Source organism: Phasianus colchicus, chromosome 15 (assembly GCF_987193195.1).
Source record: "Phasianus colchicus chromosome 15, bPhaCol1.hap1.1, whole genome shotgun sequence".
In the NCBI taxonomy this organism is placed as follows: domain Eukaryota; kingdom Metazoa; phylum Chordata; class Aves; order Galliformes; family Phasianidae; genus Phasianus; species Phasianus colchicus.
The window spans coordinates 7,878,683-7,903,686 of NC_143450.1; the positions used below are offsets into that span (position 1 = coordinate 7,878,683).

Consider the following 25,004-nt stretch of genomic DNA (forward strand, 5'->3'; position numbering starts at 1 on the left):
ATTGTCTTGCCCAGAGATGATTATTAATGTTATATGCAAGTTGCTGATTAGTCCTGATTAGGTTTAACAGCTGTCTTATTGTTTTTGTGGCATTTGTTTTGTTGTTGGCTAATGGTGTCTGTTGATAACCACTTTTTAAAGTTTAATTATGATAATGTATTAATTACAGGTATGCAATTCTCACTGCAGAAGTAATTTCTTCTTAAAACTCTTATCTATTGATGGGCGGTTTTGCCTTTTTTTTTTTTGTAGGGGCAGTTTAGGAACATCTTTGTGCTATTTGTGCAGCCAGAAGCTTCTGGCAGGGGCTCTCAGGGCTATCCAGGGTAGCCTTTATCCATCGTGGATAAAAATCATTATCAACTTGGGAACTTATTGCTGAAATTTCCTGTTCGTGCATTTGTGGAGAATGTTATGTAAAAGTGGGAATTTTTACTTTTTCTGTATGCTGTTACATTAAGATAAATTATATTTCACAGAACTGGAAAGAGTAGTTTATACTTCCTTAGCATCTGTTAGGTTATGAAATTGTTAATGCAATGTTCATCTGAAAATAATCAGGTCAGAGTTTTATTATGAGGCAGGCAAAAATTACCAATAATAATTGCACATAGCATTCTGGAAAGAGAAAGGCAGACAGACAACGCTTTTGCAATTCAAAAAGATGTTACCGGCTGTTTTATGGATTGGTCACCGGGGCTCTAATGTGAGCTAATTAACTCTACCTTACATAAGGTAAATTATGCTTCACCCTTTGGGTACTGCTAATGAAAGGCCCCTTAGGAAAACGCAGAATGAACTGCAGGATCAATTTTTAAGTCTGCCTGGTGCTGTTTACTTTTGCTACTGCATTACCTTATGCCAAAGGGAGTATAAGGAAGCAAATAACAATTCTTTATTCAGACATACGTAAACACAAATGTGCAGAGCCTGCCATTTCAGCCTACCTCTAGAGCATTTAACAGTTTCTTACTGTCTGCTGTGATGCATTTAAGGATCTATAGATTTCTGTTGGAGCTGTAGTAAACTTGGGCAAGTCCAGGTCTGTTAGCAATATATTTACTCCCCACTCTACGAAGGCAGGAGAATACAACTTCTGTCTTCAGTGATTTGTTACGGATTATAGAAGTTCATAGAAGGCAGAGGAGCTTATCTGAAGTTTAGTGCCATTAGGCCACCATATGAGGAAGTGGAACCGAGTAAGAGAGAGGATAGAAAAATGTCCTGTGTCTAGTTGGCCAGTTTAAAGCTGAAAGAAAAATGATAAATATTGAAAAGGAAAAAAGAAAAAGGAAAAAGCAAGCTTACAGCTGTGTGCTGTGGAGTTCTCTGAGAGGGCTGTTTAAGCTTTTATGTCATGTTGGCTCTATATGCATATGGTTTCCTTGTCTGACCTGGATGGGCATTTAATGACATAAGTTACCTCTGAATTACTGCTTTTTATGGGTGTATTTTTTTTCTTGTGATAGATCCAGTGCTGTTATCAATTGTGAAACCTGTCTGAGAAATGACTCATACAGATATAAATTGAAAGAAGAAATAACACAATAAATCATTCTGTGGGATACAACAAAGCTTGAAATTTCTAAAAGGAGAAATGTAAGTTATATGGTACCATCTAGTTTTAAACGTGACATCTCTGATAGGTAACTAGAGGTACTTGGATGCGAATTGCACTAATGAAGCAAAACAAAAGAGCAAGCTTACAGAATGAAAGATTTCGTTAGGTTTTTACTGCAGAGCTTCTCTACACTTTGCTGAGATGAGCATGGTGATCATCAGAATAGTCTTTTCTTTCCGTGGATTGTGTACTTGTGTTATTGTGGATATGAGTGTGTTTCAAGCTCCCAAACTTCAGCTAGTTACAGAGTGGAATGGATCTGGCGTACTGTTGTTCTCACATGTTCATTGTCTGAATTACAGATAAGTTTAAATATTTTTTTTTACTATTTTCAGTGCTTAAATTAGTATATTATTTTTCAGTTATATCTTTCCATACACTAATAATGTTGAATTTGTATTGCACAGTTGTGCTTGTCCGTTCTGTCAGCTATTGCATTAGGACACCAGCTCACCTGCTGAGAAGAAAAGAAACCAGCCAGTGGGCAGTATTTGCTTAAATCGAGGAATGCTTATTAAGCTGTGAAATACTAGGCTACAAATTGATGCGTTAGAATATTGAGATTCTTCAGCTTCTCTCTCTAATACTGAAAACTCTGAACAGCTTCTTTGTCACAGGCACATCAGCAGTGTGCCAGTCTATGCATGTTCCAGTGTAGACAGTTTTGCCCTTATACTTGTGGGCCACGAACCAGCAAACAGTATAGAGCAAGCCTTATTTGCTAGCATTTATTTGTGATGCTGGACTAAAAATTCCCACTGTTGGTGCTAAGGATCTTAGACCATATGGCTTTGGATTCCCTGATGGGATTTCATTTTAATAGGAATAGTTCTGGTTTTGTCTTAGGATATGTAAGCATTTCCATTTCTTCAACAGCACTATCCAGCAGTTAGGGCAGCTTCCTTCCTCCTTTATAAATTTTGTGTTGACTGTTGCTAAGCCAGCATTTTGGTTGGTAGTTCTATCTACTGCTGTTGTACTGTCTTCCTAAGTGCTATAGATATTCAGCAAGGCACTCAACAGCAGGCCCTGACATCACAGTTTTGTTTTACGCTGGGCTTTGTCCCACAGGCCATTAAATTATCTCCATGTATCTAAAAATTGAAAACCTGTCCAAAGCCACAAACCTTCCACAAACGTGTGAAGTCTTGCTCAGACTTCCTTTCAGAGAATGAAGGATTGCAGGGCTTTTTCAGGAATTTGCTTGTTCATCTTAGCACAGAAATTGAGAAAATAAATGCTACTAAGATGCTGGCTGGGTCATGCTTCTTTGAGTCTGAATTAATCTGAGTTATTTCTGATGTGAGGCCCCCACCTTGCAGGACTGGTGTGTGATCAGAGTCAGTGGGAAAAAGTAGTCTCTCCAGATTCCTAGAACTCTTCAGAATATCACGTCCATATGCCCTCTATGCTTGCACAGCATACTGAAGGCTGAAAGGGAACCAACCCTTCATGCTGAAGGTATAACACAGATGCAGGCTTTTCTGTGCTGATAGCAAAGGGCTGTGAAACCAAGTACATAGAACAGCTTCTCTCTCCTTCAAGGTAGATATTTCTCTGTTTCTGCTTCTGATCATCCTACTAAGCTGTGCTGTAAGATGTGAGAAATTTTAGTTTCTCTGTCTACAAAGTGGCCTTAGAAATATTTATGTAACGTTATTTGAGACTTGGCTGAGATTACAACCTTGGATGAAAGGTGGTAAATGCAGCGTATTCGGATGATCAGTTCAAATACTACAAGTTCAGAACAACATATTTGAGCAACTGCTGCTCTGTTACAGATACCGGATCTCATGACTGAATCAACTACCCTTCTCTGTGTAGTAGCAGTGCCATTTATAGTAGAACATTATCATAGGATTAATGTCTCCTACTTTGCAAATAAATGGCTTAGCTGTGCCTTGGCATTTAACAGCAGCAGGAGGCCATTATCTTCTAACAATGCACTATTTCACTGACATTATCTCTTAAGTTAACACAATATTACACAAAGACATTTTCTAGGCAGGAGTGTTTCCTTCACACATAAAAAACCGATACTTATTGTTTACGCAGCAAATATCTGGTGGTCTTTTGTATTTTCCTTCTGTGGAGATAGGATGGTGAGCAAGAGGGGGTGTGGATTTTTTGTTTTGTCAGGAAACAAAGTTTTCATTTAATTTGAAAAACATGAAAGACTTTTTTGGGGGGGAGGGAGGTGAGGGGAGTCATTTAGGAAAATAGATATTGTAGAACTTTAATTAGAAAAACACACAAACTAACCTTTTACTTTTGAGGAAGGCAGCTTGCTGAATGTGACAGAAGTCACTACACAGGGTTCTGGATTTTGCCATGTGTTATGTGATACCACCATGCTGTTACACACAGTAATAAATCATAGGAAGAACAAATAAAAATCATGCATGCAGCTAATTAAAATGAATGTTAAAGCATCCTAGCATTGATATGTGGGGAGGAACTGCTGCATGTCCTTGACTTCTCTAGGGTTTGATTTCTCAACGTATTAAAAACCATTCATTACAGTAACTTTATCAGAAGAAAACTTCAACATCATTGATACAACATGCATGCTGTAGTTAAATATCTTTATCAGTACATAATAATGCTGTTCTTTGCCTTGTGAAGTAGATATAAAATGTTGCTTTGCAGAACCAGATACATAATATTAGGATGCTTTTATGGATAGGCCATTTGCTTTCTAACCTGTATAATCAGTGGTTTCTTTTTCACATTTAGGAAGACTTTCTGGATCTAAGGTTGTAGAAGCAGCGAAGAACAATTCTTTTCTTTGAGAATAAACTGAGAAACTTCTGTGACCAAAATAAGACCTCTGTACTCACTTGTACTGGTTGATACAGTTTCCTGTCGTGGGACTAAATTTCTATAATAGAACATAAGGAAATATTGAAGTACTACAGAAAATACTTTTTTTTCCTCGGGATTCTGCCTGAGAGTTTTTAATCCAAAGTACAATTGAAGTGGCTGGTTATTTTGAATCAAAATGTTGTCAGACATCATTTTACCATTTGTTTTCTATCTCCAAACAATACCGAAGAGCAAATATGTCCTACTGTATTATCAGTAATCTGTTTAAATGGCTAAAATAGAAGAGGAAGCCCAATTAATTTATTGTAATTCTCAGTAAATCCTTCCCTATGTGATGTGATTAGTATGTTTAATAACTACCTATGCGTAGTAATATATAACAGAGTGATTCAGAATATGGGATACAAGAGTATGAGCTACAAACAGACATTAATGCTTAGCTGTGTGTTTTAAGCCAAAAGCTTCACAGGGAAATTAAGATATTGCTTAACTGAATTATTAGCTACACACACTTTCTCATATCTATGCCTACAACTGTAGCACAAGTAAAATGATGCTTTCAACTTGAATAGTCTGCTGTGTCAAAAGATTTGGGTTAAAGCACGAGTACTCCTGACACTAGGATGAAAAGGCACCCATTCTCTGCTGCTGAATGATGGCAACAAACTGCTGAAGTCATATTCTGCACCATCCTTTGTTACTGCAGCAAGGCTGCACTGCATGGAAATAAGGTGTGGTAATGTTGGAGTGAAAACCGTAACTGGGTAATGAAGGTACTGGCTTATTTACTATGAACAGAAGTTCAGAGGGATTGTTTTTAAGGGAGCTGCTACATTTTTAATGACGTGACATTGGGGGATAAATAACATTAAGAAAAAGTTCCCATATTATCTCATTTATTTTCCTTACACTTTAAGTATGTAGTACACATAGAAATATTTTTATATACTTAATATATATGCAACAATGAAGATTAAATCATTGTCTTTCATTTCAACAATTCTGGTGGAGACTTAGGGGAGGGGAAAAGGAAGCCTTTTCTAAGGGTTATTTGTAAGAGATATACCTTCACCTATTTCATGCAGTTACATCCCACTTGTGTCTATTCTTTCCCAGCTTCTTTAGAAAGTGAATTACCACTTTACTGCAATATCAAATACCTTTAAAACTATAAATTAATTGATTTACTGTGATCTGTGACACCTCAGATAGCTTCCTACCTCAAGAATTCAGGATGCTAGAACTCAAATCTCAGCAGTGTAGGAGAAGTGAACATCTTTTTGCCCTTATTTCTCAGTCTGTTTCCTGTCCTCCTTTTGATTCGAGGTCTCAATTGAGATGATTCTCTGCTGCCTGTGTGATGGCATATTGTCTTAAGAAGAACATTTTTCCATAAACATTCGTTCCATAAGTAATTTTAACTAATGTCAAATACTTATGAATCATCCTCTTATCACTTACAGAAGAGAACTTCTAGTCTTCCATCTGCTTCTCCTTAATTTTCAGCGTTATTACACATGCAATTACAATTTCCCTCTTCTAAATAATTCACTGCACAGTTCATTTCACACAGAAGGTAAATGAATAAAAATTTGTTTTCTTTAGTGTTAGCTGTTGGTTCTCTGTGCGTGGCTGTCAGCCAGGAATTCTAGATTTCCACATCCATTTTTTTTTTTAAATGTGAGTTTTACTGTTAATAACGGGTAGTATATATGAGTACTGTGTAAATTATCCAGTGATTGAAATCTGAATCCCTTCCTGGTGGATTTTGCTCTTCCATTGCAATGCTTTGCTCTAAGCAGAGTGGCTGATTTAATTGAGCTGAGACAAACGTGGAAAGTTTAAGTATGGACTGCTGAATACTCTGAGATTTATTTATTCACTAGAAAGTTCCTGAGAGCCTTTTCTTAAACACAGAAAGTAAAAACAAACAAAAACTAGATCTGCCAGTGATGACAGCAGAAACATTTCTTCTCATAAAATTCAGTTTGATAACCTAAAAGAGTTAAGAAATATCTTTGAAGTGATTAGCAGGTGTCTGAATAGTTGTTGATTTAAGGTGCTTTCATTTTGAAGTGCTGGTCGCGTTGTAATACGATGGGCTGCCAGATTTCCCTTGTAGTGCAGATCGAGTGACGAAATGATGGAGGAGTCCTTTTCTAATTTCCAAATGCGTGTTGATGGTCAATCTACTAGAAGAAATAGAGCATCCTCTAAGATTGCAGAACATATAAAAATTTTGTTCTGACTAACAGATTAACTTACTGAACTGACAGTTTTTGTGTCGCTGATTTCCAGTGCAATAAGTTGCAGTACTGAAGCATCACAATGTTAAAGAATGTAATTCACTACTTCTGTTTTGTTCAACTTCATCAGAGTAAAAGATAAAGGTAAAACTTAGCAACTCTTAGTGTAGTGTAATCATAGAAGTAAACTCTGTGGTATGGAGTTCTACATATCTGAAGAAATCATCCAAATATTTGCGTGTGCACATCTTCATACAGCTAAATACAGAAATAAATATTTCTCTTGTTAAGAAAAAAATGATTTTGAGATATTTATGGCAGTGTGGTCTCTAAATCAAACTCACTGTGAATCATGTAGGAAGTTGGAATAAATTTATAGTAGGGAATAAAAAAGATATTTACTGTTTGTTAAACTGCTTAATAGTTAATTTTCTGACACAACATGACAAGAACATAAAATGCAAGTGAAATAAAGTTACTGGAAATGGTATCAGATATTTAGGAACTTTCCATGGACCCAGATCTGGAGAAAGAGTCTAAATATAATTTTAAAATCAAATAGAATCTCAAGACTTCTCTTATAAAATGGCCCGTCATCAATTTAGGGAAGATCAGAATTGCAATTGTCTGTATAAGCAGTCCATAAAATGCAGAGACCAGTATTGGACTTTGGCTTATGTGATGTTTGTACCTCAAATTCTGAAGTTCAATGTAAATGCAAAACAGAAATATTATATTATTTTTTTCCCCTGTGTGTGTTTACCTCTTTTTCTTTTTTTTTTTTCTTTTTTAACCTTCTCAATATTGATTTTGGAAAATGGTCAGAGAATCTTTGGAATGCTTTGAAGGATATGCTTTGTTTTAGTTTCTAAACACTTTCCTCAGGAGAACTGCTTTCGAGAAGCATTAAGTACATTTTTACCTTCCCTTTGTGGAAAATCTGCTATAATTTTAGATAAATTCTTTTTTGTTATTTCATTTAAAGACTCTTTAAATCTCACAGGTCCTGCGAGCATCTTCAGTGCTTTGTTTTCCTGGCCAGACATCTCAAACAAGCAGATACTAAGATTAGTATTTCAGTAAGTTTCTAAATAAGTGTGTTTGAGGGTACGTGTAGCATTATTTGTTAATTATAAACTGCTACAGATAATTGCATTATGCCATAGGCCAGCTGAGGTCTGGCTTGACTTTTTTTGAACACTGTACAGATGTGGAGATAATTTAAGAGGAGTGCTTAATTGTTATATTTGGTGACATTAATAACAAGTTGTCTAATGCAAGAAATAAAGCAATTAATTTATGGTATACTCTTCTCAGTGTTCAGTAAGCCCAACATTCTTACATACCTTCTCTCTTCTTCCTCTTCATCTCTTGCTGAAAAAAGCCTTACAATCTTGCAGCAGTTCTGTTAGTTAAGAGTGTGAATTAGAATAAGAATCAGCGCCTAGGCTAGCAGTCACAATGTTTTTATTAGGGATACTGGTGCCATAACAATATGTTCTATGCATACTTTAGCAAATGGGAACAGAGCTTTGGTACAGGTAAAGAAATATCACCAAGCAATAAAGTATTTGTAGTAGAGTTATCAATCAAAATTTCAAGCCATTTTGGCATATAATTGGTAAGTGATGACACAGCAGACATGAAGTAAAATCAATAGTGACATTTCCAAGAAGAGCAAATAAATAGTGGTTCTGAAATGCTATTTGAAATTAATGGTAACTGTTTGTTTATTTTTTGGAAGACTTTAATTTAACATATTAGAATTGACTGAAGCATTGGGATACTAATGGCATGAGTCAGTACAAATGTCTTTACGGCAAGGCTTATTGGCAGGATTTTCAAGATCCTCTGCCTGTTTACAATTCCAAAACATTTGGTATATTCTCATCATATATTTTAGATTTTAGGTCAAAAGAAAAATGTTTCTGTTTTACTCTGTGCTAATGGATTTTAGTCAATTTGTTGATACGTCTGTCTGTTGTCTATCCTTACTCAAACTGTTTTAGACATTTGTAAGGAGCTATTCTTGCCTTCTTTTTTCAAGCCTTCTTTCTTTTCCTGATATGCTGTGGATGTTTTTTCTTTTAATGATCTTAGATGTAGTGATTCTCACATGAAAATGCTATAAAAGTAGAGCTACTGTGTATTAAAAATGTCAATATTATTTAATTTGTCAATCTAACTACCAATTAAATTTGAACCTTACATTTAGCATTACTTTTTTCTCAAAATAGTTGTGCTGCCAATATCTCGTCAAAAATGAGACAGTGCATATGAGTTTCTACTCATGTATTGAATTTATTTTCTTCTCATGTTTAATTCCTTCTTCCTGTACTACTTCTGCAGTAAAGGATGTATAATGATTGTTTATGGACTGGCTGGAAATAAAACAAAAAGGAAAACCAAAAATACTTCACTTGTCTGTAATACTGTAATGGAGCTCAAGACCCCTCTCAGGTGGTGCTGGTATCAAAAGTGCGTACTGTAGTGCTTCCTTTTAAAAGTGCCATTTTTTCTGGAACTTCCATGGAAAAGGTGGTGATCAGAATTCAAGAATAGGGTGTTGAGTCTACAGACGAAGATTTCTAAAGTGTAAGTAGTATTGGAGATTTTGTGCTGGCTTTTTTTTTTTTTATAATGGAAGGGAAGAAAATGAGGAGGAGAATGAGAGATCGCTTTGATGAAACATCCTCTTTGACAAGTGCAGTACTTCAGATTTTTTTTTTTTTTTTTCAGATAAGGCATAATACTGACATTAGTAAAAGGAAAATCTTGGGGAAGTTCTGCAACATTTTGATGTGACTGAGAAAGAATGTGTCTCAAAATAGAATTTCCTAAACAAACAAGGCCTCTCTTTAAGCTTCAACTAACTTACATATAGCAACGCAGCAATACATTGCAAAGCATTTTGGTGGCTTCTGAACAGGAAACAATGATGTTATTTAAAAATAAATAGATTTGTTGTAGATCAAGCCAGTGAACTGATATGTAAATGCATGCATTTCATGCATGAATTAACCATCTACAAACTAGTGGATTTCAAACTGATGTGTTCTGCTTGCCAAATATAACATAGGGTTCTCAAGCAGAATTACTGTATTAAGCACATATGAGGTAACAGCTCGAAATGTATGTGCTATTTGAGATTTTGCTTGTTCAACACCTGCTGAAGCTGTGCACTTACTGCAATGGCTTCAAGTCTAATCATTTGAGAGAGTAAACAAAACACTTGAGCTAATGTCTTTTTCAAGCTGTTGAGATTAAAATATTAAACCAAGTCTTTATTGTGGAGTTGGAAAACAAGTGCAGAAACCTTGTGTTAAAAATTCATCAAGATTGACCAATTTGCCAGCAGAGACCCAAAGAGGGCCATTATTTTCAAGATGGTCTCAGAGGAATGATAACAGGGCTTCTTGAATTTTAATTAATATTTTATTGTATTTTATTTATTACTTCTGTGTTTAATTGTTTAAAAATGGATTTTCTTAGTATGTGACATGGAACTGCACAACTATGGATACTGTATAATTGGAATTTAATATGTTCTGGATCTGTAACTTGTACGGTGCAATGGCAGTTTATTTGTCAGGAAGTAAAAGTGAACATCCATATGGGCTTTAGTGCCAGTTGGTTTGTGTGTTTTGTTTTGTTTTTTAGCATGGTTTTAAATGAAGGGGGGTAGGCAGGCACACCAGCAGAGGTTAAAGAAGTCGATTCTAATATGGTTATATATATATATTTTTTTTGCTGGGACAATGGAGAATTTTTATGCTTCAGTGATTTTAATGTCGAAGAAATACTTTCTGTGTCATTTCCAGTTAACCATTTACCTTTCATGTCTTGAAAAGAGGCAAACTTCTGTCTTGCTCTTGATGTTTCCAGCTGTCAAAGCACTTATTTCCATTTGGTCATTGAAGTACAGATGATGAAAAGCATCCCTGCTGTATTCTTTCTGATCTTTCCTGTTGTCCTTCTGGTGTTCTTTCCACCTTACTTTTTTTCTCAGCTCTTTTTGCAGGGTGTGCATGAATCACACAATTCCATATAGCATTCAGAGCATGCTCTCTCTAACATACCACCTTGAAAAAGTTATGTATTGAGTGCTAAATAATTGTGTGATGGGAGTGGAAGGGAGGTGTTTCCAAAGCATTCACATCTGCTTTCCTCTTGGCTTTTTTTTTTTTCCATTCAAAAGAAGAAAATACTAGCATGAAAAATTCAACTTGTAAATCTAATTTTTGAGTTTTAAGAAATACTTTGTGTTATGAGTTTGATCCATAAAACCTCTGAACAAAAGTATAAGATGAATTCACTAGTATGTTGATATATTGTTTGAGAAGAATTGCCTTTTAGAGAATTCAAGGTTAAAGTGATTAAATGCATCTATTATATGATGAATTTTCAATAGGAGAAAGAAAACAGATTTGTTGATTAACATTTATTTTTCCGCATTAAGCTTATGAACATTAAAAATTATGGGAGTACATTTGTCATGAATAGAATCATCTAAGTCTCTCATGAGAGAGAAATAGCAATGTATTTATTTATGGAAAACAGTGATTTAATACAGCTTAATTGTGAATAAGGCAGAATCCTAACAAGAATCAAAATGGCAAGGCACACGTGACTATTTACTGCATTGAATGTAGAGTTCGACACACCTATTCAAACGTGTCCACCTGTTGAGTCCCATGGCTCAGAGTTGAGTTCTTGTAGATTAAATATGCAGGTTAAGTATGAAAGCTAGATGGTATCTTTATATTTTGTTTGTTTGTTTTTGTGGGTATTGCAGTTAAGAAGGCTTCTTTATCTGCCAAGGAAAAATGGACCCTTGTAATAGAGACACCCAAAATGAAAATTCTTCCCTGTGGGATATTCCAACAGGCTTTGGCTTTGCTGAACCATAAACAGTTTAAAGTATAATTAATGCAGGTGCACTGACTGTTAAAAATGCAATATTTTTGCAGATTAAAAAAAAAAAAATTGTCTCCTTAGAACATAATAATCATCTCTTTTTCATCTGAATACATCACTGATTCTCTTGGAAGCGTTTCTACTAAGTGTATTCTCTTTGCTGAAGCGTTTGGCTGTCATGCAAATTGGACTTTCTATCAATTTCCACACGCTTGTCATCACTATGAAAGAAATGATGTGCGGTTATTTAAAATTGTCCTTTTTACTTCAGTGCTGCCAGCACTCTGCGATGCCTGACATTTTTGAGAGTAGAAACCTGTCACATCTTGGGTTATGGGGAAAGCATTTAAAATAGCAAAAAGGCCTACATGACATGGCACTATCTGTGTTTTTGTTCTTTTTTATTTATTTTCACACTCTTCACTGTTCAACCTTATGAAATCTGTACATAAGGTTAGAGAATTCAAGAGCATTGCTCAAGTAAGGCAACTAAATAACGGTGATTCGTCTATTCCCACAAGATTTATGTGTAAACAGTAAGGAAACACATTAGTCTAAAGTGCAGTGTTGTAGCCTCCAGTGTATTAGACCATGATATATAAATGCTTATAGGAATGTATCTGTGGGAGATTTGTACTCTCCAGAGTACACTGCTTCTTTAGAGACATCAGTTTGTCACTAACAGATTAATGAGCCATTTTAGAGAACTTGGAATCAGCAGGCCAGAAAGAAGAGTAACAGAATCTGTGAAAGTGTTTAAGAGAAACCAATTGCTTCTGGTGCTTCATATGTGAGTGCAAAATAGCTTTAAAAATAGCTGGCACATTCCAGTTGTCTGGAGTTATTTCCATTTGTGCTTCCTAAGTGGGTGCATGTACTAAGAGCACGGTGGATATCTGGGATTTTACCTAACCATACTTTCTGATTTCTTATTTACACTAAGAAACTTGATCAAGAAAGGCAACATAGAAATGTAGCAGGATTAGTAGTAGAGTGTTCTACTTTAAAACACTAATTCTTAAAGATTCATTCTTTCATTTGTAATTCTGAAAAGGGAGAAGATAACAGCCACTCATCTGAACTTTGTAGGCACTCCCAACCTGAAGACTCCACATATGCATTTTCTTACATGGCGATAATAGCAGGTAGACCCTGGGTTCAGAAAGAACAAATACTCTGGTTGTCAGGTTAAGTGAGGTGATGCAAAGCTCCTTAAAATGTCAGGAGGCTGTCTGTTAAAGGGATGGACTGTAACTGTTGACGTATGTTTAACAGATTTTGCAACAGGCGGCCAGTTTCCCTATCTGCCTTGTTTATTTACATCCTCTGTAGTTGGTCAAAAGACAGCCTGTTCTAGTAGTAAAACACTGAGTGTATCTCAGTTCTCATTAAGTCTTAATTTCTATTGGACCAAAGTCTGCAGTTGGGAATTTAGGAACTATACATCCTTTAAGATGTAAAAAAAAAAAAAAAAAGGCAGACTAGCTAGTTTATGCAATAGCAGGCACATTAATAAATCTTCTGTCATTGGAGTCTCCTTGCCATCATGGAGTGATCTTTGTTTAAAAGAAAGCTTGTTTATCAGCAAGGCTATACTTAAAATATGACTGCATGTGTGTATATATTTGTTGATATATTTATTTTCTTTTCATAAAATATATCTTTTTTATGTTCTTGAAGTTATTGCGAAAAAATCAGAAATGAATACCATATTCTTTAAATGAATGTGCATTCATCTAATTATTAATTTTATAAGTTGTTCAGAAGTTATTCATGATCATCTGGTGCAGCATTTACTTAACAATTCTTTCTGTTTCTGAATATGTTCCATATATGTTATATATGAGTATCTCTGGAAACTCTGCTCCAAAAGTAGTGAATCCTATTTATTTCTAAGGAAACTGTAAAGGATGCAAAGAACACAGCAGCTCTATTTGATAGAGCCAATTCTCAGCTACCATTAGCTGTGCATTTTCACCAAGAAAAAAGAGCAAGAGCCTGTATGCCACACTCATAAACATCTGAACTAGCGGAGGTAACCCATGGTTTCACAGCAGCTATTACAGCAGCATTGCTAGGAAAATGTTGCCTATGCAGTCCATCATTCATTTGCCCAAATACATGGAAGTAAGAATGTGCCAAATCTGGACTATGCAGTGGGTGTAGTAGGAAAGTCCAGCCAGGATTAGCACTGTGCTTCAATGTGCTTCAAACTGGTCTGGGGCCTGGTATTGCAAGAGAAATGCTGACTTTTTCTCTGAGCTGTCTCTGGAAGTTCAGGCCTTCAGCTTAGCATCACGGTGCAGCAGTAAGAGTTGATGGTTTGTCTGGGTTCCAGGAAATCCAGGAGCATCATCCCTTTCTTTCCCCAAAAGACAGCAGACATCATTTTACCCACTGAGGGCTGTGTCTTGAACTTTTTCTTAGATGAGGAATTCATGTCGTGACTCCACAGACTGCCGTTTTGACACCAGCTTGTAGTGGTGACACCATGTCTCTTCCCCACTAATGATTTGGTCCCGGAAAATGTCACCTTCTGCTCCAATTGTTTCAGTAGGTCCCGACAAGTTTGTATATGGTGTTCTTTCTGTTCCTCTGTAAGCATTTGTGGGACTTATCTGGCACAAACTTTGCAGTATTGCAACATTGCTACCATTGTTTCCAATGCTTTGAAGACAATGTTCAGTTTCACACACCGTTCTCTGGTTGCAATCCACTGATTTTTGTGTTAAAGACACTTCTAATTTTGTTGTGTGGCAGCTGGGCATGGCCATCCATTTTTTCCACATGGAGGAGTTCAGTGACACCACCTTGTTCATACACACCTCCATGTCAGATGCGGTTGTGTCAGACTGCCCCTCTGCTGCCATCTGTTGTGCAGCAACAAAATGTAATGGAATAATGGTGGGAGGATTCAAACTATGCTGCCATCCTGCCAACATAGTAAAATAGGAGGCACTTTTCATAGCCGCCCTCATGTGAAGTATTAGGGAAAAGAGCACTTGCTCAAATGTTATGTCAGTTCAGGTCTGCACCTAAGTACAAACTGACTTCCTGTGTTTTACCTAGAATCAATCTCACACTCTATTACTGTATTCCTATCTTGTAAAAATATTCTTCTTATTATTATTTTATTATTCTTCAAAACGGCCACTAAGACATATGTTTTTCTGGTGGCAGTCCCTTCTTCCAAATAATTCAGGCCATCACCTACTCTCATCAAAGTTTCCAGTTACATCTCTGCTTCTGCTTAATCACCAGTTTATTTCCACTATTTAAGCAGTTATGATTATTTTTCTTACTTGAAATACTGCTAATAATGAGCTAGAGTAAGGGAATCTTCGTAAAGATAGCAATAGAAGTGATTACTGTTGGAGGTATTTACCTTTCTGCAGATGTGTAGTATTGTTCAATTGCACATGAATTGGTCTCTCTGGGAAGTACATGACATTTGAAAAACAAATGTAAACTAACTTTTTGGATGTTTCTTGTGGTTCAAAATAATTTATTCTACTTCTAAGATCTGACTAAATAACAATATCACATAATTTTATGTATGAGACAGAAAAATAGAGTATGTATATTTTTGTTTAAGGTGAGTATAGTTTAGATTTATTCACTTCAATTTGCATTTGTATTGCTCAGTTGAGAATCCCGCGAAGCTTCATAAAGAGAGGAGTAGATCCTTTCAAAAGAGAAAAACGGGAAGATATCAAGATGTGTGACTCCAGAGCTAGTATCTTTCTGCTTTCATTCCAAGTTCACTTTTTAAATCTTTGTCTTGTTATCAAGAGATTGCAAGTCAGATAGCTAAAAGACATATGGCATCTGTTCTTTGATTGGAATGGCATGCAGATTGCTGGATCAGTAAAAGTGCAGTATTATTGTTCAGTCTGGATGAGTTGTTAGAAATGAAAACCAAGTATCTCAGTGTCTTGCTGAAGTAATTGAACTGATGGGAAACACATTAGCCATAACGGCTTTATTTCCTTAAAGCGTGTGAAATATGGTGGTGCTGTATCACAGTGCAGTGGATTTGCTAAAATAGCAGATAGATATAGATAGAACTGCTTTGTTCTTTGCATCTGTTACAGTTTCCTTAGAAATAAATAGGATGCATTACTTTTGGAGAAATTTCCAGGGATACTCATATATAAACGAGTCCTTTGGAACATAATCAGAAACAGAAAGAACTGTTAAGTAAACGCTGAACGAAATCTGCAAATCACTGCAAAGAAACCTCAGTAGTAGCTGAGGAAACAAGCATTCATGATTTCAGTGCTGGAATGATGATCAGTCTGTTACTCCGAGTTCCATAGTATCAGTAGAAATAAGCTTTATATTTCGGACTCCAGTAGTTTGCCTTCCATGCACAAGTCCCTAGCTTGATTTCATAGCACTGTGTTTTTCCAAGAACCACGTTGCAGGAGGTAAACAACCCATCTCTGTTTCATTGTTCAGCTGAAGAATGAGAATTGTTGATAAATTATTTGGAGATAATTGCAGCGGAATAAATGGTGAGCTTTGATATGGGGATCTTTTCATGTTGTGGAAATATCATAGACTTCAGATCATACAATTTCCATCAAGAAAAATTACCTGCAAACGTTTAGGAGACGCAAATAACTCAAGGAATTTAAAAGGATGTGGAGCCACCTTAGGAAGTGAGATTTGATGGGCTGAGGGAGTTAACTTTGAGTCTTTGTTGGGTTCTTTATGTCAGTGGGTTATTTATTGTTGTTTTTGAAGAAAATACTTAGGGAACATGTAAATGTTTTTGGTTTTTTGTCTTTTTTTTTTAATAGTTGGCAATTTATTGTGATATTTCTTTTTCATTATCCATTCCTAAATGCCCACTTTTTCAACAGTTCATTCTGCTTTCAATCCAAGTGGCAAAACTAAGCCACTTACTGGTGTCGTCAGCGCCAACAGAGCAGACTTGTCATGTTGATATTCTTGACCTGTGTGAGATAGGTAGTTAAGAATAGAACATGTTGCAATGGTTAGATGTAAAGAAAATGAGAACTGAGGGGTTTTTCAATGACTCGCTCTCAGGGAAAGCCATTGCTTTTGAAGTAAATCCACTGATGCTTCTTTTGCTTGAAGCGCTTTGCTTTGGATCGTTTTCTGGACTGCTCAAGCACTGAAACATGCTTCCCAGTGTAGAAACTGCACTCTTTGTTGGTAACTTCATTTAAGTCTGAGGAGGGGGTAGATTTTACACTTCTTACTTTCTTCTTGACTAAATAGCTAATATGTTAAGATACACTTTTTTTTTTCAGCACGGATCTATACTCTTCATAATTTACTTGAGCAGTACTTAAATATGTTGCAAGCAGCCAGCTATTTAAATACGTGTAGTAAATAAATAAAGCATTCAGGCAAAATCTTCAGCTTCAAGTATTTTCAAAGAAAATTAGCTGGTTTTAAGAATGCCGTACTGGGAAATGCAGTAAAGCATTTTTTTTAAATGCAAGTTAGAAATAACCAGGGAAGTGAAGAAGAAGGGACTTAAGCCAAATTGCAAATGAGTTCTCCATTCAATACTAATGAGTTGAAATAAATAGCTTATTCAACTCCCTGCTGCTGTACGTTGTATTTATAATACACAAAATGTTCCTTAGACTTATTTATTTTTCTCCTCCTAAGTGTCCTGATTTTATTACTTCTAAAGTGTTACAGCAGCTGCTTTATATCCTTGTTAATACAAGTGCAGGTATACATTTTCAAGCTATTCTGTGAATCAGTCTCATTTTCTGAAATGGAGAAGAAAAAGAGCTGTATTTTTAATGTTGTTATTCTCAAATTGGAGTATCCTTTGAAATGCATGGAAAAAAATGTATGTTTGCCTCCATCTTTTGCATTAGACTCCCACAGTCACAGTGAATATTTATGAAGTTTATTTCCTTTGCTGCCTTGATCCTTCTTCTAGCATAAAAAGAGGACCAAAAATATACATTTGAAAATTATTGACCAGGGATGGATCTAGTTAATACTGCTGTTCTGATCTTTTTGGCTTGCAGTAGTCCCAAACAGACATTTTTATTTCTTTTCTTTCCTTTCGTTCTTTTTTTTTTTTCTGGCTTAAGAAAACTTTTTGAGTGTTAATGATGAAAGAATATATATGTATGTATATGTATATATTTAAAAAAAAAAAAGATAGTGCTAGAAAATATAAGTAAGAGTGCCAGTTCTCTCAGATGTAATGCTTTCCTGTGCATTAACTTCCCCATGATCATTGGAGGTCATTGACAACTTGGCTGCTTATAGCAGTTGTATTCTTTTAAGTTTAAATCTCCCTGTGTATGTTTGTTTGCAGTAAATGCATTTTCAGGCAACTTTCACACCAAGGTAACTTGTGAACTCAGGATAAAAAGAAGTATTCATAAATACACTAAACAAAATTTGTTAATTTTTTTAAGTTTACTGTAGTAATAGAAACTTGTACAGTGCATTTTAAACCTTGTGTTCTGGAAAACTGGTGAACCTATTTATTTATATGTGTGAACTGTATTTCTGTATTCATGTATTATAAACAACCTGTGCATCCATAGTTGGTCTGTATCCTGTTTTACAGAGCTTAGTTAGCATAGTCATCGTGAGGTTTGGTTTCATTACTCTTTCATCCTGTTGCAATTAGTGTCTTGTACCAGACTGTTTACATGAGTTGGCTTCTGTTTCATCTTTACACTTACAGTAAGCTACCAATAATCTCACTCTGTGAATTTAATAGCATGCTAAGATCCTACTTACCAAACTACTGTTGTTTTCTACTAGCCACTTCCACTCTTCCACTTCTTCACAGTGTGGCTGTCTTCCTAAAAAGGCAAGATACTTTTTGATATGTATTTGTTTCGATATTTACCTTAACAGCCAAGGGGAATTCCCATATTTAATGTGAAATTAGCTGACGTTTATTCTTAGTAGTATTTCTGCAGGGTGAGGATGGTCTTAATGTCAAAGAGCCATGAGACAGTGCAGGAATATTTTGCCTAAAAATCTTTTTGAATTTGTTGGATTTTTGAGAACAGATGTTTCTTTCTTTACTAGGGAATGAATTGAACCTTGTGTGCACAGTTTTCATCTTTTTGTAGCTTATGTATGTATGTATCAAGATATGTAACTTGATTTTTTTTTTTAATTGAAAATTTTCATAAAAATTATTTAAGATATCTTAATTTGACCATCAAACACTGCAGCCATATCAGAAAACTAGGGCCATTTGATGCCGAATAGTTTTTAGTTGGTCCACCAGATCTTTTCTGGGATATGGTCCCTGAACTCCAGCATGATGTATTGGTGTTTCTTTCAGCTATTCCAGTGCCCCAGATATGCAGATTTATGTAATTCATTTTTATGCACATGTTTAGTTTTCCTTCTCCTCCTTTCTTCTTCTTTTACTGAGATGTAAAAGGGAAGAGTCTCTTATGACTTATGTTAACACATGTAGATTATAGTTTAGAATAAGAATAAAATGTGATATCTCAAGGATGATAGGGAAGTGATTGTTACAGTCCATCCATTTTATGTTGTGATATGTTATAATAATGAAGTCTAATACATTTTCTTACTGACAATATATGACTGAATGTTTTCTTGTATCTAGTTATGAAGCAAATACTGCAGTACAGTAGAGCACAACAGAAAAATTCTTCTGATGTAGGTGGAATGCTCTTGCAAGTGGACTCTAATCCTAATTCTGAAGGGGTTGGGGGGGGGGGAAGAAAAACAAAAAGCAAACAAAAAAAGGAGCAGTCTTCAGATCATTAAAACTGATTAAATTATAATATTAAATAGGTAAACACATTTGGTATTAAAACAGGGAGAAGATCAAACTCTGGTTTTATATTGGAAAGGAAGAAATACCAAAACTATTCCCAACAGGAATGTGTGTTTCTGCTCACTTCCATGAAAGCTGAAGAGATATTTTGAAGCTCATGTACTTGGTCTCTTCTGTGAGGAAAGATGCATTAAAAAGAGTGTTTCTGCAATGGAAATAGATATCTCAACAGAAAAAGTGTATACTGATTCATCTCAGAGCGCAGTGTTCTGCAGAAGAGGCAGGGTTAAGTAGTTCCTGGGTACTGTGTCACTGCTTAGAGAATTCTACTGGAATAAAGAGCTATTTGTGTGCAGTTTTCAAAGGCCTTACCTAGTATGCGTTTCTAAGGATTCGCTGTGTATATTTTAAAGGGAATAATTATACCAAACTGGTTTAGGTCTAAAATGTTTTATCAGTGCAGAGAGGAGAAACAGGTTTCTGGTTATTCAGGCATTGATATTATAAATTAAGAAATCTGATTTTCAATTTGCCACTGACAGTGGCTTTCATTCACTTCATTGCTGGCGCTTTGCTGAGGTGAGTTTAGGACTGGGTGCTCTAAAAGCAGAGGAGGGAGAGATGCATCTGAGTGCTTGAGGATGGGTTGAGGCCGATTTCTGCATTACAGCATGTGCTCATTCACCAAGGAAAGCAACTTTTTCTTGGTTTGTTACTTATCAAGTGCTTGGCTGTACTGTGAAAAGGTAACTTCTGGAAATGTGAAACTTTTATTCAGTAAGTATATTTCAGTGATTTTGTAGGTAGGCATTTTTGGAGGTCTTCTGAAAATTTGGGTTGCAAAACTGCGACGTGGGAAAATAAAATAATTAAACTTTTTGGTTTTGTAAGAAATTCTGTGTACAGCTTATCCCATCTTTATTTTTTTTTAGATGAAAATGTTCATAAAATACAGTTATGACAGGTGCCTTTGGATGTTTATTTGCCAGCTAAAATAAAAATACATTTTCAGTCCTTGTCACATCCTTTAAAATATGCTAAAGGAACAGTGAAATATAAAGTAACAATTGAGAGCCAGTATTGCAATTTTTGCAATAAAATATTCAGATCTTACATGATTTTCTGTTATCCAATGCTAGAAATTAGTTTAAGATATCATCACAATACACTAAAAATGAAAATATCTCCCAAGTACTGTTTGTTAGTGGCCTGTATGAGAAAAAGAAAGCCAGCAGTCTCCTAATACTGCAAATATTTAGCTAGATGCTTAATTGTGTTCTCTGAATTGTCCCATTGAAGTAAGCAGAGTCACTTCATCTGTAAAATTAAGCATAAGACTCTGTAGCACAGAAACACTGGGGACTTCCCATTGATTTCAGTGCCCAGGGGAAAGTTAACAGACTGAAGAGATTTTAATTTAGAAAAGCATTTGAATGGGTAGCTGCAATTTTAAAGATGCAAGGGCTTATCCAGAGATCTTACCTCGCTGAACAGTGGAGGCCATGAGCTAAAATTTAGGTCTGTGAATGTTCTCTTCCTAGAATTTGTAGACTTGTTAAGTGCCATGGAAATTGCAGGTTGTTAATCATCCGAAAGTATTTTTTTTCTCTGTTATTCTTTCTTTTTTTAAATATTGAAACACCGTGTCAGTCACAAAAAAATCAGTCTTTTCTATTTTCTCATTTCTGTTAAGTACGTATAAACTCTTCAGCACAGAAACAATAAGCAGTTTACTTATGGAAATTCTAAACTGAAACAAACAAAATCACAACGGCTAAATTTGCATATTTATAAATGTATGCTCTCTATTTTAATGTAAATCATCTTTTTCTTGTTTTTATAACTACAGGACTATACCTTGACAATGTACTTTCAGCAAGCGTGGAGAGATAAGAGGCTGTCATATAATGTAATACCTCTAAACCTTACTCTGGACAATAGAGTAGCTGATCAGCTATGGGTTCCTGATACCTATTTCCTGAATGACAAGAAGTCATTTGTACATGGTGTCACTGTGAAGAACAGAATGATCCGCTTGCATCCAGATGGGACGGTCTTGTATGGACTAAGGTCAGTGTGAACCATTTCTGACTCCTTATTTTTAGTCTTTTAATCGTGGCTTCAAATTAATGCCTATTTTTTCGCCTTCTTTATTGCTATTCTTTGTACTGCTATGTTCTGTAAAACTGCTGATATTCCAGAAACAATTTTAACTTAAGTATTTAAAGAATGGATGAAGATTTTTTTAATAAAATTTGGAGATAAACTTCCATTTTTAGTATAGTTTCAAAATACTTGCTTTAAGAACAGATAAGACTATAAATACTATTGTAAATACATGTTCTGGATTAAAAGCTGTTTTTAGAACTGCATCCTCAAAGGAATTGAAATAACAATTATAAAGTGAGGATTGCTGGGGAAAAAGGAAAATGTGTATGTCTGAATTGGTTCTTTAATTAAACGATATATTTTATAAACAATGTTAATTAAACATTTAATTGGTTTGTGTGTAACTGTCATGAAAATCAGCTTTCTCATTTTTGCTGATAGAAGGTTTGACCTGAAGTGTCTTTGAGCCTAGTTTTGTGAGTGAATGGCTATATACTCATTAAATAAATTGTTAATGACTGCGGAAACAAAAGAACTTTTGAAGGTTTGAAAAATGGAATCTCTTTTGTAGCATTCATAGAAAAAAGAAAATAATTCCTTTGAGAGATTTATATATTCCTGCAAAAGATGACAGACTTAACGTGATGTAGTGCGTAACCAAAGCAGAAAATGTTGACTGGGTTAAAAACAAAACAAAACAAAAAAACCCTGCAGAACTTCAGTCTAGAAGGTCTGATATTTTCATGTTGAGGAAAAGATACAATATGAATTTGGGGGGACATGAATTCTAAACGCTTTCTTTACTACATTTATCTTATTTCTTGGGAGATTTTTCTACTCTGCCTGTAACTCAAGTCAAGGAAGAGGCGCTTTTATCTTGATTATTTTTTCCCAGATGTAAAGGAGAGCAGCACGCAGTCATATGTATTTATTTCTGTCACTTGTACAGTGAATTTGATCCTACATGAGGAAAGGAACCTGGGCTTCTTGATTCCCTTGTAAATTCCTTAAGTGAATTGTCTGTAACTTTAACTAAACAAGGTATGGGCCAGATTCCATTTTCTTTACTCATGCAAATAGTTCAGTTGACAGTCCCAGGGAATTCACCACAGAACTGGTGCTGCTGTTACTTCTAATCTGTGGACTGAAGACCAGGACTCCCTTTGTGGCATGAAACAAACTGTACAATTCCTCTGCCTCAGTTGTTCCATTTATTAAATTCAAATAGTAAAACCTACCTTCTCACAAGGGTGTTGTGAAGAGTAATTAGTTTGTGAAGTGCTTTGATCTCATAAAACACGGTGTAAGTGCCAAGCATTATTATGAAGAATTATAAAATGCCAGCCTTGATATGCACTTTGGGATGGTAGCTGTTTTATAGATACAAATCTGCTCCGCTGTCCTTAGAATCGCTGTTGCACTTTTCCTATGTGGTAACACATTGACAAAATGAGCCAATTTTGGGAAAGATGCAATTTTTGGAATAAAAAGGGAGACCGCTGACTGTCTTAAGGATCTTTCTTCTATGTAGGACTCAAAGATTGGAGATGAATTTTTCTTCAGAACACCTCCATCCACAGCAGGAGAGCGGGTAGTTGGATTTTAAATACCTCCCCTATCCGAAAGAAAACAAAGATATCTTTTACTTCAGATCCTTTATTAGATCTTAAGTATAGGATAAGTATTCAAGAGGATCTTTTGCTTCTATTTTATATGAATAGCTGTTAAATCATTAGTATGTGAATAATTAATTCAATTAAGCTTAATAGGAAAAAGGCTTTAAGTCACAGGAATCTCTTCCACTAAAAGCCCTATTATCCAAGATTATTACATTGCAATCAAGTGAAAAAAAATCAGAGTTTTATTGCTAACAGGCAAACTGTGGCATTTACTCTATTAGCAAGAAAATCTCTATCAGCTAAAGAACCGTGTAATAGTTTAAGTTGCTCCAAGGATATTGCATAGATGCATTCCAAAAACAAATAAGGGTCATCAAACACTTAATCTTAAATTGAAATTTAACTTCTAAAATAATTGAGAATCACAGCAACATAAATCTAACTGATTTTTCTTCTGTAACGTATTCTATCGAATTGTTTTTGCTGATACTTGAAGATTCCGAAAAAGGAAATTTTTATTTAGGAAAGATATTCATAAAATTTTATTGCAGAATGCTCTGATAGAGCCTCAGCTAATGAGATGGATGCTAAATGTGTACTTAGAGTTGCTATACATAGATTTAGATGTATGTTTATGTAATGTATACGTAGACTGTATGTGGGTATATATTATATAAATTTCCATTGGCATATTTTTAGAAGTCTAAAATCTGAATTTTGAGATGGATGTTGGGACTGGATCATAAAGCATTAAGAGTGAAGTTTTAAGGCCTTGCGTGTGGAAGGAAGATGAGTCTCTTGTTTAGAATTAGAAAAAACTTATTTCCCGTTTCTCTTTCTTACACAGATTTGTTCTTGTGATTCTAAAGATAATTTTTCTTTTACATTTTGATGAACATTACAATAAAATTTTGGAAAGTGCTTCTTAAATGAATGGATTTTTTATTTTTCTGAGAAGTGTTTTAAGAAGCTGCAAGTACTGGAGGTTCTCGTTCCAGTTATATGTCCAGGTTTTTTTTTATTTTTTCCAAAATGTTTTTCTTTGAAGAGAACAGCTCGTTTGTCTACCTGCTGTTTCAACTTGTTTTGTCACAGAGCTTTACAGAACAGTGAATATAGCTTTTGAGAAATCATTTTCTAAACTCCTGAAATCTGGCTGTTATTTTTTAATTGAAAAGTCCAGGTGGTTTCTGTATCTCTTGGGACTGGATACATATTTTTAGATTCTTCCATAAATGTAAATTTCATTTGGCCCTCAATGTGCAGAGTACTTGGGAAGCTTTTCCTGGAACAATATGCAGTACTGCTTAGACATGGACAAATAGGATATTGCAAGACATTCTGCTCTTGTGGTATTTCCAGATAAGTTCTCCAGATTCGAGGGATATGTGTAGACATTGAAGAAGAGTGTTTTTAAGCCATGCTTATCCTTGGTTGTTATGTTAACTGTTTAGGCTACAATGCAGGCATTTGCTGTAGCTGTTTAGTTTGCACACATTTCCTTCTGAGTAGGCATCCCTGGAATAGTCCCTGCTTCTATTAGCCTAGAACCATGTAATTTAAGGAGAGAGAAAACAAAAAAGTTTGGAAAAACATTGTTTTAAATTCACTTGATTGTGCCATCTGTACGAGCAGATGGGAAAAAATGTCTCAGGGCTGGAGGGAGACTACAAGATCAAATCACAGAGAACTTAGAAACAAGCATGCTCAGTGTCAGAACTGAAAGGACCTTAGCAGTTACTGCAGTGACCTGGCCTGCAGCCTGGCCCCTCGCGAATTGCTGTCTTTGTAGTGGGTGATGCTTCAAGGGGGCATCATCTGTATCCTATAGATCCCCATGACTTGTAGTCTGCAAACGCTCTCAGTTCTGAAACGGAAAAGAACAA

The 25,004-nt window shown here is 35.5% G+C and overlaps 1 protein-coding gene across 5 annotated transcripts in view; it reads left to right on the forward strand.

Annotated features, from left to right (window-relative positions):
- The window catches only part of GABRB2 (gamma-aminobutyric acid type A receptor subunit beta2), a 137,802-nt gene that overhangs the window by 31,681 nt on the left and 81,117 nt on the right, over window positions 1–25,004 (forward strand). For all 5 annotated transcript variants that reach the window (XM_090150875.1, XM_090150874.1, XM_090150873.1 and 2 more), the window contains one exon: window positions 21,240–21,460. In XM_090150875.1, coding sequence (XP_090007001.1) covers window positions 21,240–21,460 — 221 coding nt within the window. The remainder of the gene's footprint in view (window positions 1–21,239; window positions 21,461–25,004) is intronic.